A 15,093-nucleotide genomic window follows, 5' to 3' on the forward strand; every position below is an offset into this window, starting at 1 on the left:
ATCTGGATAGCTCAGGTGTAAGAAAGCTCTGTTACATACTCTAGGCCCATTGAACGTCTTAACTACAGTGGGTTATTGTGTATATTCATCACCTTTCCTGGATCTCTTTTGTCACCATCTGCCTGTCTCACATGGATGGTTGTGTGGTAGTTTTGAGGAGTCCTAGATAAGAACTGAATCGGTGGGTCAGGACTCCTGGGTTCTAACTTCTATCACAGGTCTGGGGGGAGAGGAAGTGGGGTCTAGTGGGTTTGCAGTGGGAGTCAGGACTCCTGGGTTCTACTCCTGTTCCTAGCTCTGGGGGGAAGGGAGTGGGGTCCAGTGGCTTAGTGTGGGGGCTGGGAGTCAGGACTCCTGGGTTCTACTTCTAACTCCAGCTCTGGGGGGAAGGGAGTGGGGTCTGGAGGGATAGTGTGGGGGCTGGGAGTCAGGATTCCTGGGTTCACTTCTAACTCCAGCTCTGGGGGGAAGGGAGTGGGGTCCAGTGGCTTAGTGTGGGGGCTGGGAGTCAGGACTCCTGGGTTCTACTCCTGTCCCTAGCTCTCGGGGGAAGGGAGTGGGGTCTAGGGGGTCCCAGCTAGGACAAGAGCAGCGAGCTAACCACTGTAGAAAGGCGGCGGGGGGTGGGGATCGGAAGTGCCTCTAACCAGCCGTGTCTCTGCAGGGCCCGGAGAAGAACGGGTTAAACCCACCGCTCTCCTGAACCTTCCGCTTCCCAGGGAGCTGCCAGCCGCGGGGCTGGAGCAGCGCCGGGACCTTCCTGTCCAGCCCCCCGGAGCCGGGGTCCCCGGCTCGGGAAACAGCAGCAGGGGCAGGAAATCGCTGCCCGGAGGGGACCGGAGCGGAGCCCAGCCCGGTTCTCCCCCCCGCGATCTCGCTGCCCCGAAGGGTCCCCGGCCTGGATCCCGCCTCCCCCCCAGCAGAGAGCGGGGCCAAAGCCCCGGGGGGAGATTTCGCCCAGCAGGATCCCCCGCCCCGGCCGCGATCCCCCGCATGGAGCCGGGGGCAGAGGCGAGGGGCCCGGATCTCCAGGGCTCCCCGGGAAGGGAGATCCCCAGAGGCACCCGCCCAGGTGAGGAGTGAGCGACACCGGCTGGGAGTGAAGGGAACCGGTGGGATCCCAGCCGAGCCAGCGGGAGCCCCCCAGCTCTGCCTCCACTCGCTCTGTATCGTCCCCAGCCGGCGCCAAGGAGTGTCCCTAGTTCTGTCGCTTCTCCCCAGGGGACAAGGGCACCAATTCTTGGTAGCGTTTGGCTTCCAGGCCCCAGGGGAGTCCTCTTGGCTTCTGGAGATCGAGCCAGCTGCAGGCTCCTTCATTTAGCCTTGGCCAGGTCATGATCCGGCCACTCGCCACCAATATGGGTCTTCCTCAAGTGCTCGACCTGGCTGCTAACCTCCCTGCTTCGCAGTGAGGATGCTGGCAAAGCCCCTTGAGCGCCGCTAGTCCGCTGACACCTTCCCACCACCCCCAGAAGGCCGGACGGTGCACTGGGAAAGAATCACAGAGCAAGCTCAGCTGAGTGCAGCACAAAGCATTGTGAGATGTGTTCTCCAGAAGCCCTGCCATTGTAACCCACTTGCCTGGGGGAAGGCAGCACCAGAGGACGCGGTGACTTGGGCAGGGCTTGGCAGGGGGGGCTGCTCACACCAGAGCAGACGCACCCTCACTCATCCTCCACATCTCTGCCTCTGTAACTAGACTTGGTGGCCTTGGTCTGGATGGGGGCACTAGATAAGCTGGGCCAGGGGAGCATTCGGAAAGGCTTGTGGCAGGCCTTGGATTAGAGTCATGGATTGGAAAACCAGAGGGGACCATCCATAGATCCCTAGATGATCGGCCAAAAGTAACCGTGATGGTTGTCCAGCCTGCCCTTCCTGCGTAGCCCAGGCTGGAGAGCATCGTCATGGGACTCTCACAGAGGAAGGCTCGTTTTCCATTTTATAGATGGGAAAACAGAGGTACAGAGAGGGAAATGGATTTGCCCAAGGCATTCCAGTAGCAAAGCCAGGAATAGAACCCAGGACTCCTGGTGTTCTATCCGGTAGGCCTCACTATCTCCCTAAAGAAACACAACCCCGTTTCCACGTAATGGAAAATCCATCCCATCCCTTGGTAAGGCTGTTCCACTGACTAAATTCCCTCCCCGTTAAGAATCAATATCTTATTTCCAGTTTGAATCAGTCCATCTTCAATTCCCAGCTGTTGGGTCTCGTTCGCCCTTTGTCCAGTAGATTGAAAAGCTCTCTTGTATCAAGGAGAGAGCTGTATCCTGGGAAGGAGTGACTCTGAAAAGGACTAGGGAGGGGCTAATGATAGACACTCATCCTCACTTGGTTCTCAGATTGATGCTGTAGCGAAGGGGGCTAAAATGGTCCTTGGATGTATGAGCAGGGTAATGGGGAGGTGATATTAGCTCTGTATACAGCATTGGTGATGCCATTACTGTAGACTGTCCAGTTCTGGGGTCCACACTTCAAGAAGGATGTTGATAAATTGGAGAGGGGTCAGAGAAAAGCCACAGGAATGACTGAAGGATTGGACAACCTGGCTTATGATGATAGACTCCAGGAGCTCAATCTGTTTAGCTTCATAAAGAGAAGGTTAAGGGGTGATTTGAGCACAGTCTGTGACTAGGTATGTGGGGAACAAAATGTTAGTAGTGGGCTCTTCAGTCTAGCAGACAAAGGTCTAACAGGACTCAAAGGCTAGAATTTGAAGCTAGACAAATTCAGACTGGAAACAAGGTGAAAATTTGTGACGGTGAGGGCAATTTACCATTGTGACAACTGACCAAGGATCGTAGTGGATTCTCTACCATGGGCGATTTGAAAAATGAAGATTGGATGATTGGTTTGTTTTTAGGGTTTTTTTTAGAAGACCTGCTCTGGTTCAAACAGGAATTACCAGGAGGGACATTCTCTGGCCTGTGTTGCACAGGAAGTCAGACTAGATGGTCCCTCCTGGCCTTAGAATCGATGATAATATCGTCTTCCAGTGACCGTGATCAAGTCACTTTCCTTTGATAGGCTAAATCAACTGAGCTTTGTATGCTATAAGGCAGGTTATCCAGAATGGACACATCATTCTTGTTGCTCTTCTCTGAGCCCTCTCCAATTTGTTAACACCTTTTTTGAAGTTGTGGACACCAGAACTAGACCTGGGATTTGGATGAATGGATACCATAAACTGCCATGTGAGAAGGGAGGATTCACAGATTAGATTAGGAGGAGTAGACACAACACAGAGAGGTGAGGGTAGATAGATGAGGTGACTTTCTCCCTTCCCCAGTCCTTCACAACCAGATTAAACTTTTCAGACATATCAGTGGGTGAATGACAAACCCCTTTGCTGCCCGCTCTCCCTCTCTCAGAACTGGACTTTCTCTTTCTCCCCGCAGGTGCCAGGAAGGAGGAGGAGAATCCCCAGCAGGAGCCACACAGGCCGTCGCAGAGCCCCGAGCAGGGAGAGGCCAACAGGGCGGGATGGCACGGGGGAGACCTCCAAGGGGTGGAAAATGGCTTTGGGCTTCTCAATAGCATGTCTGTCCCACAGAGACTGACCATCTGTGGTCAATGTGGGAAGAGCTTTAGCCAGTATTCGGACCTTATTAAGCACCAGCGGATCCACACGGGGGAGAGACCCTACAGCTGCTCCCAGTGTGGGAAGAGCTTCAGCCAGAGCTCCCACCTCACCAAGCATCAGCGGATCCACACCGGTGAGAGGCCCTACAAATGCCCTGACTGCGGGAAGGGCTTCAACGACAGCTCCTACCTCCTGCAGCACCGCCGCACCCACACGGGCGAGCGGCCTTACGAATGCCCAGACTGTGGGAAAAGCTTCGGAGACAAGTCAGGCCTTACCCGCCACCAGAAGGTGCATCACGGCGAGAGACCCTACAAATGCCCTGACTGCGGGAAGAGCTTCAGCGACAGCTCCTACCTCATCCAGCATCAGCGCATCCACACGGGCGAGCGGCCCTACAAATGCACCGAGTGCGGGAAGAGCTTCAGCCGGAACTCACACCTGGTTCAGCACCAGCGGGTCCACACGGGGGAACGCCCCTACAAATGCGCTGATTGCGGGATGAGCTTCAGCCACAGCTCCACCCTGATCGGGCACCAGAGGACCCACCGTGGCGATAAGCCCTACAAATGCCCCCAGTGCAGGAAGAGCTTCCGGCACAAGTCAACCCTGGTGAAGCACCAGCGGACCCACACCGGGGAGCGGCCCTACAGCTGCGCCAAGTGTGGGAAGAGCTTCAGCTGGGGCTCGGCTTTCATCAAGCACCAGCGCACCCACACGGGGGAGCGGCCCTACCAATGCACCCAGTGTGGGAAGGGCTTTGGGGACAGCTCGGCCCTGATCCAGCACCAGCGCACCCACACCGGGGAGCGGCCCTACAAGTGCTCTGAGTGTGGGAAGGGCTTTGGGGACAGCTCCACTCTGAATCAGCACCAGCGCACCCATTCGGCAGAGAAACCCTACAAATGCCCAGAGTGTGGGAGGAGCTTCATCCTCAGCTCCCACCTTGTCCGGCACCAGAGGGTCCATGTGGCCTAGAGTCCCCATGTGAGGACAGTTCTATTCACTGTTCACATCTCTTTAGGGACCTTAGAAACCAGACCTCCTTAGAGACCAGAGAGCAGGCCTCTTTAGGGACCAGGCCTCCTTAGAGACCAGAGAGCGAGCCTCTTTAGGGACCAGGCCTCCTTAGAGACCAGAGACCAGGCCTCTTTAGGGACCAGGCCTCCTTAGAGACCAAGGATCTTGGAGACCTGGGACCAGGACTCCTTAGAAGCCAGGGACCTTAGAGACCAGAGACCAGGCCTCTTTAGGGACCAGGCCTCCTTAGAAACCAAGGGCCTTGGAGACCTGGGACCAGGCCTCTTTAGGGAGACGGAAGCAGGCTCTTTAGGAACCACATCAGCCCAGAGACCTGATATAGTTTTTCCCCTGGCGCAAGGCACAGCCCATTGCGATATGGATGCAGCGTGTGTATGGGCGGAAGCGGGGACAGGAATGACTGAGGGGCCCATGGGTGGAAATTAGTTGAAGTGGGGAAGGAAGTGAACGTGGGGGTCCCTTCTGCCCCAGTCAGGATGGGGCTATTAGAAATGCTTAGAGGCCACACGGCAGGGTTCTCAGCCTGGGATCATTACCCCACAGAGGGGGTCATGGTAACCATACCCCTTCCTTGTTTCTAAGAGGGCGGGTTCCCGGCTATATGGCAATGGTATCCTGGTAGGGAAAAGGTGAGAATCCCCATAATAGTGAGGGAATGATCTCTGAAGGACTTGGGGGCTTTTGTCTGTGCCCGCTCCGGGGTGGGGTGGGGGTAGGGGGACCTGTTCCTTCGTTCCCCTGGAACTCCACAGCTCTGGGCCTCACTCTCTGCTCCTTCCCCTCTCCCGGGGGCTGGGGATGGGGCGGGTTAGGGACTCATGGGGAGGGGTGAGTGAGGCTGCTGGAAACTGGAGGGGGCTGCTCTCAGAGGCCAGACAGATGTATTCTCCCATACGGCTGGGCGGGGGGTGAGGGAGTGCATAATCTCCTTCTCCCTGGTGGTGTCTCCAGTGCCTGGCTCCTCTTTCCACGGTGCACAGAGTCCAGTGGCACCTGGAGAACATCCGTTCCTGCGCTTGGTGCAGCTGACATCCAGCCAGCCCCACCCGTGGCTCTCGGTTCCCAGCAGGCACCTGGATCCCACCCTCCTGCTGTCTTTGGTGATGATCCAGTCTCCTATGGTGTTAGTCAATTGTATCTGTAGGAAATAAACTTCCCCACCGGGATCTGCCTCCTCCTGTCTCTGTGGTGAGGGCCCTGTCTCAGGGCTCAACATGGCCCTGGACGTGTTCTTCTCGCCTGCAGGGAAGCTCAGAAGCTGCTTGGGCTCCCAGTTATCACGATTTGCCGCTCTGATCCCGACATAAACCCCTGCAGAACGCCGTCTTGTCTTGCTCAGTATCGGCTTCATGGTAGGTGTGGCTCCCAGCTTCCTCCTGTCCTGCCTGACCTCTGGCTGAAGCCCGCCCCTCCCCAGCCTTTCTCTGAGGGCTCAGAGAATCATAGCGATGTAGGGCTGGAAGGGGCCTCGAGAGGTCATCAGGTCCAGCCTCCTGCGCAGAGGCAGGACCGAGTAACGCTAGACCATCGCTGAAAGGTGTTTGTCCAACCTGTTCTTAAAAACTTGCAATATTGCAGATTCCACCACCTCCCTAGGAAACCTCTAACCTATCCTACATCTCCCTTGCTGCAGATTAAGCCCATTACTTCTGGTCCTACCTTCGGTGGACATAGCAAAGAATTGATCAGTGTCCTCTTTGTAACAGCCCTGAACATATTTGAAGACTGTTATCAGGTCCCCCTTCAGCCTTCTTTTCTCAAGATTAAACATGCCTGTTTTTTGTAACCTTTCCTCATAAGTTCTCTAAACCTTTCATTATTTTTGTTCCTCTCCTCTGGATTCTCCAGTTTGTCCACATCTTTCCTAAAGAACTGGGCACACTTCTCCAGCTGAGGCCTGTGCTGAATGCCGTTGGACCCCGGGGGCAGAACCAGCCCCTGAGAAATGATCACAATAGGGAGCCCTTACCCTCTGCTCCCACTCAACTCCCATTTCCGACTGCCACAGAACCCTCCTGGCTACAACCTTCACCTGAACCGTTTTTTCCCCCACGAAAAGTGCAGATTTTTGCAACATTTCACAAATTCATATTGGTTTCACCAAATTGTTGATTTAGGACAAAACAATCTGAAAAATTCAAATGTATAGTTTTGATATTTTCTAAATGAAACATTTTGATTTTTTTTGGTTCAAACCAACTTTTGGATTTCCAAATTTCCTTCAATTTCATTAAACTCCAATTCAAAAAGATTTAAAAAAAATGCTCAAAATTGAAACCAAAAAATGTACATTGAATCATAGAATCATAGAATTCAAGATCAGAAGGGACCATTATGATCATCTAGTCTGACCTCCTGCAAGATGCAGGCCACATAAGCCGATCCACCCACTCCTTAAGCAAGCGACCCCTGCCCCATGCTTCGGAGGAAGGCGAAAAACCTCCAGGGCCACAGCCAATCTACCCTGGAGGAAAATTCCTTCCCGACCCCAAATATGGCGGTCAGCTGAACCCCGAGCATGCTGGCAAGACTCTCCAGCCATACCCTTTGAAAAAAGGTTAATAATATCATATCATTAACCCGTTGTACTATTTACCAGTGTGGCACTTAATTGACCTATTGACTAAGCCCGTTATCCTATCATACCATCTCCTCCATAAACTTATCTAGCTTAATCTTAAAGTCATGGAGGTCCTTCGCCCCCACTGTTTCCCTCGGTAGGCTGTTCCAGTATTGCACTCCCCTGATGGTTAGAAACCTTCGTCTAATTTCAAGCCTAAATTTCCTGACTGACAATTTATATCCGTTTGTCCTCGTGTCCACATTAGCACTGAGCTGAAATAATTCCTCTCCTTCCCTGGTATTTATCCCTCTGATATATTTAAAGAGTGCAATCATATCTCCTCTTATCCTTCTTTTGGTTAAGGAAAACAAACCGAGCTCCTCAAGTCTCCTTTCATACGACAGGCCTTCCATTCCTCGGATCATTCTAGTGGCCCTTCTTTGTACCCGTTCCAGTTTGAATTCATCCTTCTTAAACATGGGAGACCAAAACTGCACACAATACTCCAAATGAGGTCTCACCAACGCCTTATATAATGGGACTAGCACCTCCTTATCCCTACTAGAAATACCTCGCCTAATGCATCCCAAGACCGCATTAGCTTTTTTAACGGCCACATCACATTTCCTACTCATAGTCATCCTACGATCAACCAGGACTCCTAGGTCCTTCTCCTCCTCTGTTACTTCCAACTGGTGCGTCCCTAGCTTATAACTAAAATTCTTGTTAGTCATCCCTAAATGCATAACCTTACACTTCTCACTATTGAATTTCATCCTGTTACTAATACTCCAGTTTACAAGGTCATCCAAATCTCCCTGGAGGATATCCCGATCCTTTTCCGAGTTGGCAATACCTCCCAACTTGGTGTCATCCGCAAACTTTATCAGCCCACTCCTACTCTTGGTTCCCAGGTCAGCAATAAATAGATTGAATAAAATCGGACCCAAAACCGAACCTTGAGGAACTCCACTGGTAACCTCCCTCCAACCCGACAGTTCTCCCTTCAATACTACCCTCTGCAGTCTCCCCTTTAACCAGCTCCTTATCCACCTCTGGATTTTCATTTCGATCCCCATCTTTTCCAATTTAACCAGTAATTCCTCATGCGGTACCGTATCAAACGCCTTACTGAAATCCAGATATATTAGATCCACCGCATTTCCCTTGTCTAAAAAATCTGTTACTTTCTCAAAGAAGGAGATCAGGTTGGTTTGGCACGATCTACCTTTCGTAAATCCATGCTGCAATCTATCCCAGTTGCCATCGGCCTCATGCTCCGTAACCACTCTCTCTTTTAAAAATTTTTCCATGATTTTGCATACTACAGATGTTAAACTAACTGGCCTGTAGTTACCCGGGTCACTTTTTTCCCCCTCTTGAATATAGGAACTACATTAGCTAATCTCCAGTCAAACGGTACAATCCCCGAATTTAGAGATTTATTAAAAATCATCGCTAACGGGCTAGCAATATCACTCGCCAATTCCCTTAATATTCTAGGATGAAGATTATCCGGGCCCCCCGATTTACTTCCGTTAAGCTGTTCAAGTTTGGCTTCTACCTCAGATACCGTAATGTCTACCCCCATATCTTCATTCCCATCGGTCCCTCTATCACTATTCATTAGCCTCATTAAAGACCGAGGCAAAATATTCGTTCAGATATTGTGCCATTCCAAGATTATCCCTAATCTCCACTCCGTTTAAAGTTTTAAGCGGTCCCACTTCTTCTTTCTTGGTTTTCTTCCTATTTATATGGCTAAAAAACCTTTTGCTATTGGTTTTAATCCCCTTCGCTAGGTCCATCTCCACCCGTCGCTTTGCCTTTCTCACTGCTTCCCTACACCCTCTGACCTCAATAAGGTAGGTTTCTTTGCTGATCCCTCCCATTTTCCACTCCTGGTACGCTTTCTGTTTTTTCTTAATGACCCCTCTAAGACGCTTGCTCATCCAGCTCGGTCTAAAACTGCTACCTACGAGCCGTTTTCCCTTTCTCGGGATACATGCCTCTGACAACTCCTGCAACTTCAACCTGAAGTAACCCCAGGCATCATCTGCCTTTAGAACCCTTAATATGTTAGTCCAGTCCACTTCCCTAACTAGTCGCCTTAATTTAGTAAAGTTAGCCCTTTTGAAATCGTAAACCCTAGTCTCAGATGCAATATTGATTATCCTCTCATTTATTTTGAAACGAATTAGCTCATGATCACTCGAGCCAAGGTTGTCCCCTACAACTATTTCCTCAACAAGGTCCTCGTTACTCACCAAAATCAGATCTAAAATGGCATCCCCCCTCGTCGGTTCAGCAACCACTTGATGAAGGAATTCATCAGCTATCACATCTAGGAAAAGCTGAGCCCTATTATTACTACTAGCATTTGTTTCCCAATCTATATCCGGGAAGTTAAAGTCCCCCATGATCAAGCAGTTCCTATTAGTATTTACCTCCTTAAAAACATTAAAGAGCTCTCTATCTGTCTCCAAGCTAGATCCCGGCGGTCTATAGCACACCCCAATCACTATCCCGGGTGAGGCTCTGGTAGTTTTCTTCCCCAATGTGACCATTGCCCAGACAGACTCCGTATTATCCATCGCATTGCTAGTTATTTCATTACATTTCACCTCATTATTGATATACAATGCTACTCCCCCACCTTTACCTTTGCATCGGTCTTTCCTAAACAGCACATACCCTTCCATACCTGTACTCCAGTCATGGCTACCGTTCCACCATGTTTCGGTTATTCCTACGATATCCGGTTCCAATTCTCGGACCAGGAGCTCCAGTTCCTCCATTTTATTACCTAAGCTTCTCGCATTGGTGAACAAACATCCTAATTTTTGCTGATGGGCTCCTCTCACTCTTTTCACCCAACTCGGTAGGGACACAGTACTACCAGTATGACCTGTAGATCTAGTATCCGTCCCCCCCTTCTTCCTTACACCTAACCGTCCCCCTCTGGCTATATCTGTTGTTATCTTGTTGTTCTCACTTCCAATGTATAAATTGATCCAAAACTAATTTTTCCCCCCAACTTTTTGATTTGCTAAACATGTGGTTTTTCGGTTTGACCCCAAATGATTTCTTTTCTCTTGTTTTCAGAATTGCCGGTGTATCAAAAGATCCATTATTCACCCAGCATAAGCTGGAATGTGCCCACCATTCTTAGCACCACCCAGGCCAGATCTCTGGGCACGGACAGGATCTGTGCTCTGCTCCAACTTTTAAACAGTCTCTTGGGGGAACCTTTATACAGTTAGGCCCCACGGGGTCTGACATTTCCTTCAGGTTAGGCCGCACTGCCTCGCCACCTCCAGAACTCCTGTTTCACATTGCAAGCTCTTGTGAGCGAATCCAACTGAAATAGACTCCTGGTCAGAAACTTGTATGCTCCTCAGGGGCAACAGGGAATGGATCACTTGATAATTAACTATTCAGTTCATTCCCTCTGAAGCACCTGGCATTGGCCACTGTCGAAAGACAGGATATTGGGCTAGATGGACCTTTGGTCTGACCCAGTGTGGCCATTCTTAATGTACCTCAGCCAGTATTTGCAGGGACACCAAGCAGCATTTTCAAGACCGAGCAGGATGTATTAGCCAACTGGAACATAGCATTGGAAGTTGTTAGGTTAGCATCTACATAGACAAAGCTGCTTAAAAATCCCTGGGCACTATCAGGGCCTGGCATAAGGTCAGCGGGGCAAATCTGGAGTCATTTGGACAAGGGGTTGCTGAGCCAGAGCACCCAGAATAAAGCACCGGTTGGTAACATTTCTGTTCTTATCAGTTTTTTTTTTCCTTTTGCTACACACCTATGGGCTCAAATTCTTGCTGTGATCACCTCACACTGATCTCACCTGATCAGGTCTGATCTCTGCTAGTGTCTAGCACCCACTCCGCCTTTGGGGGAGCACGGGCTGTGCTTTGGCACGCCGAAGTGGCATGCGCCTGGGAAGGTTTGCTGGTGTACCGTGAGACTGGGATGAAGGAGCCTATGAGGCGACAGCGCTAATAACAGAGTTGCTCAGGAGCTTAAGGGTTGACTCCAAGCACCTCCCCTGTGTCATGAGTTCAAGTTGAGCTGTTGGCAAATTCCCCAGCATAGATGAATGCTCTCCAGTTGTGGCAAAGGAGCCCTAACCTCAGAGCTTTTTGCTTAAGAACCAATAGTTCAAAGTGCTTGGAAACCTACGTGCCTAGTCAGATCGTCTTGAAAATTGCTACCCGTCTTCAGTACTGGCAGTACAGAAAATGGTACTAGTTTGGGGTCATTTGGGCAAGGGTTTCCTCTGACAGGCCACCCCAATCAGCGTCCGCCTCTAACAATCAAAGTGCTCTAAAACCCACGTGCAATAGAATCTAAGGCCAGAAGGGACAATTGTGGGTCATTTGGTTAAGGAGTTCCCCACATACAGCCCCACCAAAAAGAGCTGCTTTGAACATCTGCAGATTTTTATCATGTGTTTGGCCCAGAGCTAAGGCCAGGGCCGGCTACAGGTTTTTTACCGCCCCAAGCAAACAAATGTTTGGCTGCCCCCTACCCCAGCCCTGGGCTCCCCTCTCACACTGCTGCTGCCCCAGCCCTGGGCTCTCCCCCTCCACCCACACCCCACTGCTGCCGCAGCTCTGGACATCCCCACACCCCCCTGCCACCCCAGCACTGGACTCCCCACCCTCCAACTGCATTCTCCTGCCGCCCCAGCCCTGGGTCACTGGTAACTCGCTCCCAGGGCGGGTCATTCAGCCGGAATTTTGGATGTGCACAGAACACAGACAGGATTGGTTCCCATAGGGTTACAGAACTGCAGTAAAGTGGCACAATTTTCAGCTTGTGTGATTGGAGGATATCTGGATGCATATTATAAGACTGTCCTCCATACATGAGGAAAAGTTGAGGTGCCTTTATTATTCTTTTGTTCCACTCTTTGTTTCTATGGGGAATTTGCCAATGCAATATCACTGTCTTCCTTTTAAACAAATAAAACTTAAAAACAACAACAGCAACAAATGGCAATGGCTGTTAAAAATAGCAATTCCAGTCCTAATAACCACTGGGAAGCATTTCTTGCTCAATGTTATCCTACTTTCTCTACAGCAAGTTACAGTGGATCAGTATATTTGATTTGGGAGAAATGAAATAACAGCTGCTCAAATTGAGCTTGAGCCGTCCTGAATTTTGAGGTGTTCAAATCTGGAAGGCAGGTGCTAGATTCCCTTTCTGAGTATTGGATAAATCTAGAAAGGAAAAGTCAATTTCTGCTTCCATGGCTCAGGAGTGGAAATCCTCCTGCATGCCTGGTACTGTATCTAAAGCTGCCCAGGTCCAGTAGAGCCTCCCCTCCCTCACTTTTCATTTTAACTTCTAGTGGGATCCACGTACCTCCCTTGCTAGGCTTCAGATAGAGAGGGGCACTGTCCATTTAGTCCACCCAATTCCTTCTTTGGGGGCTGCAAGGTGAGGTCACACCAGTATCCCTAATCCAGGCTGTGGATGGCTTCTGAAGGGGATATCTGGGCTAAAGCCTTCTACTCCATGGGCACACTTGTTCCCCCTTCACAGTGCCACCCGGTTCTAGCAGTGAACTCTCCACTCACAGCAAGCTGCAGCATGAGGTCTCAGCTACCTCCCTCCCCCTCCCTTTCCTGTTGATCACTGCCAAGGGAATGCTGGGAAATGTAGTTCTTTCCCTGCTCCAGGGCTGGCTCTATAGGCAGGGAAAGAACTACAGCTAGCCAAGGAACTACCCCTCTCAGAGCCCCCTGTTGGTTCTCAGCTCCCATGCTGGATCCCTGCCACCCCTGCAAATGTGCTGCCCCAAGCACCTGCTTGCTTTGCTGGTGCCTAGAGCTGGCCCTGCTCAGACAATGTATAACGGGTGGGTTGCCAATTTTGGCTGGATGCACACCTGGAGCTTTCATCACGTGACATAATCTTTCATTAAAGATTCACCTTTAATTCCTAAAGACTCCGGAACTAAAGCTTTAAGGCTAGATCCACAAAGGGATTTAGGTGCCTAACTGTGCTTGGGGTGACCAGATGTCCCGATTTTATAGGGACAGTCCTGATATTTGGGGCTTTGTCTTATATAGGCGCCTATTTCCGCGCCCCCCCCCCCCCGCAACCTGATTTTTTCACCCTTGCTATCTGGTCACCCTAACTGCACGTTAGGCATCTAATCCAACATTTAGATCCTCAAAATCCCTGTTCAGATGCTGCCTAATCCTGTGAGCACTGAAAGCCTCTAGGTTTGTGAATCTCCATTGATAAAGGCCTTTTAGCACCTAAAGATTTGCCAATGGAAAACCACACTGCCACCTAAAGGCCTGCTGCCCAGGGGCCTGTCTCACACCTAAACCCTGTCTAGGTGTTCCCCACCTATTGGGCCTGAGCCAGTCCCCGATCTCAGACATTCTATATGAATCACAATTTCTAAGCTTTAGCCCTGTGGTTAGAACCCAAGATGTAGAAGGCCCAGGTTCAAATCTCCCCTCTGCCTGATGGGAAGTGAACCTACATCTGCAGTTAGTGCCTGGACGACGGGATGTCTGGGAGCAGGACTTTCTCGCTCTCTCCTATTGCAGCTGTTCCATAGGGCACAAATAGTTGAGTAGAACCTGTAGCACCCACATTCCAGCCAACCCTCCTAACAACCGGGCTACAGACTCATTCTTGCTCTGCGTCTGGCCCAGTGAATATTTGGGTCCTGGCTTAGGGCGCCCCCTCAGTATTTGCAATCGGGTGGCTTATGCAGCACTCAGCATGCGGCATTTGTGGATCCCATTCCCTGGCACCTCTGTCTGCCCCCACATTGTATAGAGAGCCTGGGCCCCTGACTTAGGGCTGTGGATTGAAGGGTGGTGCTGTTGAGTCTGAACTTTTGATGAACTGAAACTTAACTCAGACTTGATGTCTCTGTCTGAAACTTTTAATCAAAGCTCTGACCTGCGAACAACTCATGACACCCCCCCCTCCCAATAAGTAGCCATCTCCCCCTTTGTCTTTTCTAATTTACATTTTAACCTGTTTTATCCTGTAGAATCTTGATTGATTATGCATGACCATTATGATCTGTTAATCACTTTGTTTACTTCTGTGTATAAACATTGATGCTCACCCCTAATAAACTTGCCACACTTACTCCGAAGCTTTTTTTAAGCTAAGGATGGTGTGAGCCCGTTGATCAACGAATTGTTGTCTGGTCTCTGACAGACTTGTGAGCCCCATACCAACTCCGCACAAACTCGGGTGCTGGAGAGGTGAGTAGGACTTGCTTTTTACCTAACAGTGCCATGGGGTGGCCACCTGTGAGTCTCTCTCACTGTAGGTACAGGCCACCTTCACTACCACCGAGCTTTATTGTACTGTTATTGGGACACTAGGTGGGGAGGGCTCTGAGTTACTACAGATAATTCTTTCCCAGGTCTCTGGCTGGTGGATCGCACCCACATGCTCATGGTCTAACCGATCGCCATATTTGGGGTCGGGAAGGAATTTTCCTTCCGCTCCGATTGGCAGAGATGCTGGGGGGGGTGGGGTTTGCCTTCCTCTCCAGCATGGGGCACAGGTCAGCTGCAGGCTTAAACTAGTGTAAATGGTGAATTCCCTGTAACTTGAAGTCTTTAAACCAGGGGTCTCAAACTCAAATGACCCCGAGGGCCGCATGAGGACTAGTGCATTGGCCCGAGGGCCGCATCACTGACACGCCCCCTTGCTGCCCCTGGCCCCACCCCCAATCCACCCCTTCCATGAGGCCCCGCCCCTGCCCTGTCTCTTCTCCACCTCCTCCCCTAAGCGCGCGCAGTTTTAATAAATATATACACTCAGTAATGCACCTCACTCAAAGGACAAAACACGCACTTAGATTTACTGCCTAAGGCTCTGGGAGGGAGTTTGGGTGGGG

At 50.7% G+C, this 15,093-nt stretch overlaps 1 protein-coding gene across 2 annotated transcripts; it reads left to right on the forward strand.

Annotated features, from left to right (window-relative positions):
- Nucleotides 1-778: 778 nt before the first annotated feature.
- LOC123368336 (zinc finger protein 629-like) lies at nt 779-6,887 on the forward strand. 2 transcript variants are annotated; one of them, XM_045013082.1, is made up of 2 exons: nt 779-1,072; nt 3,399-6,887. In XM_045013082.1, exons 1-2 carry the CDS (start codon nt 994-996, stop codon nt 4,559-4,561), a joined length of 1,242 nt encoding a protein of 413 aa, XP_044869017.1. In that variant the 5' UTR covers nt 779-993; the 3' UTR covers nt 4,562-6,887. The 2 variants fall into 2 exon arrangements, with proteins under 2 accessions (XP_044869017.1, XP_044869018.1); XM_045013083.1 differs by lacking the exon at nt 779-1,072 and adding an exon at nt 2,003-2,113.
- Nucleotides 6,888-15,093: the final 8,206 nt, after the last annotated feature.

This window comes from Mauremys mutica, chromosome 4 (genome assembly GCF_020497125.1).
Source record: "Mauremys mutica isolate MM-2020 ecotype Southern chromosome 4, ASM2049712v1, whole genome shotgun sequence".
Lineage (NCBI taxonomy): Eukaryota > Metazoa > Chordata > Testudines > Geoemydidae > Mauremys > Mauremys mutica.

What these genes read in the sequence shown, in the direction of transcription:
- LOC123368336 (XM_045013082.1), top strand. Translation starts at nt 994, where the DNA reads ATGGAGCCGGGGGCAGAGGCGAGGGGCCCGGATCTCCAGGGCTCCCCG. An exon ending in CCCCAGAGGCACCCGCCCAG is followed by an intron (nt 1,073 to 3,398) that starts GTGAGGAGTGAG and finishes TTCTCCCCGCAG; the next exon opens with GTGCCAGGAAGGAGGAGGAG.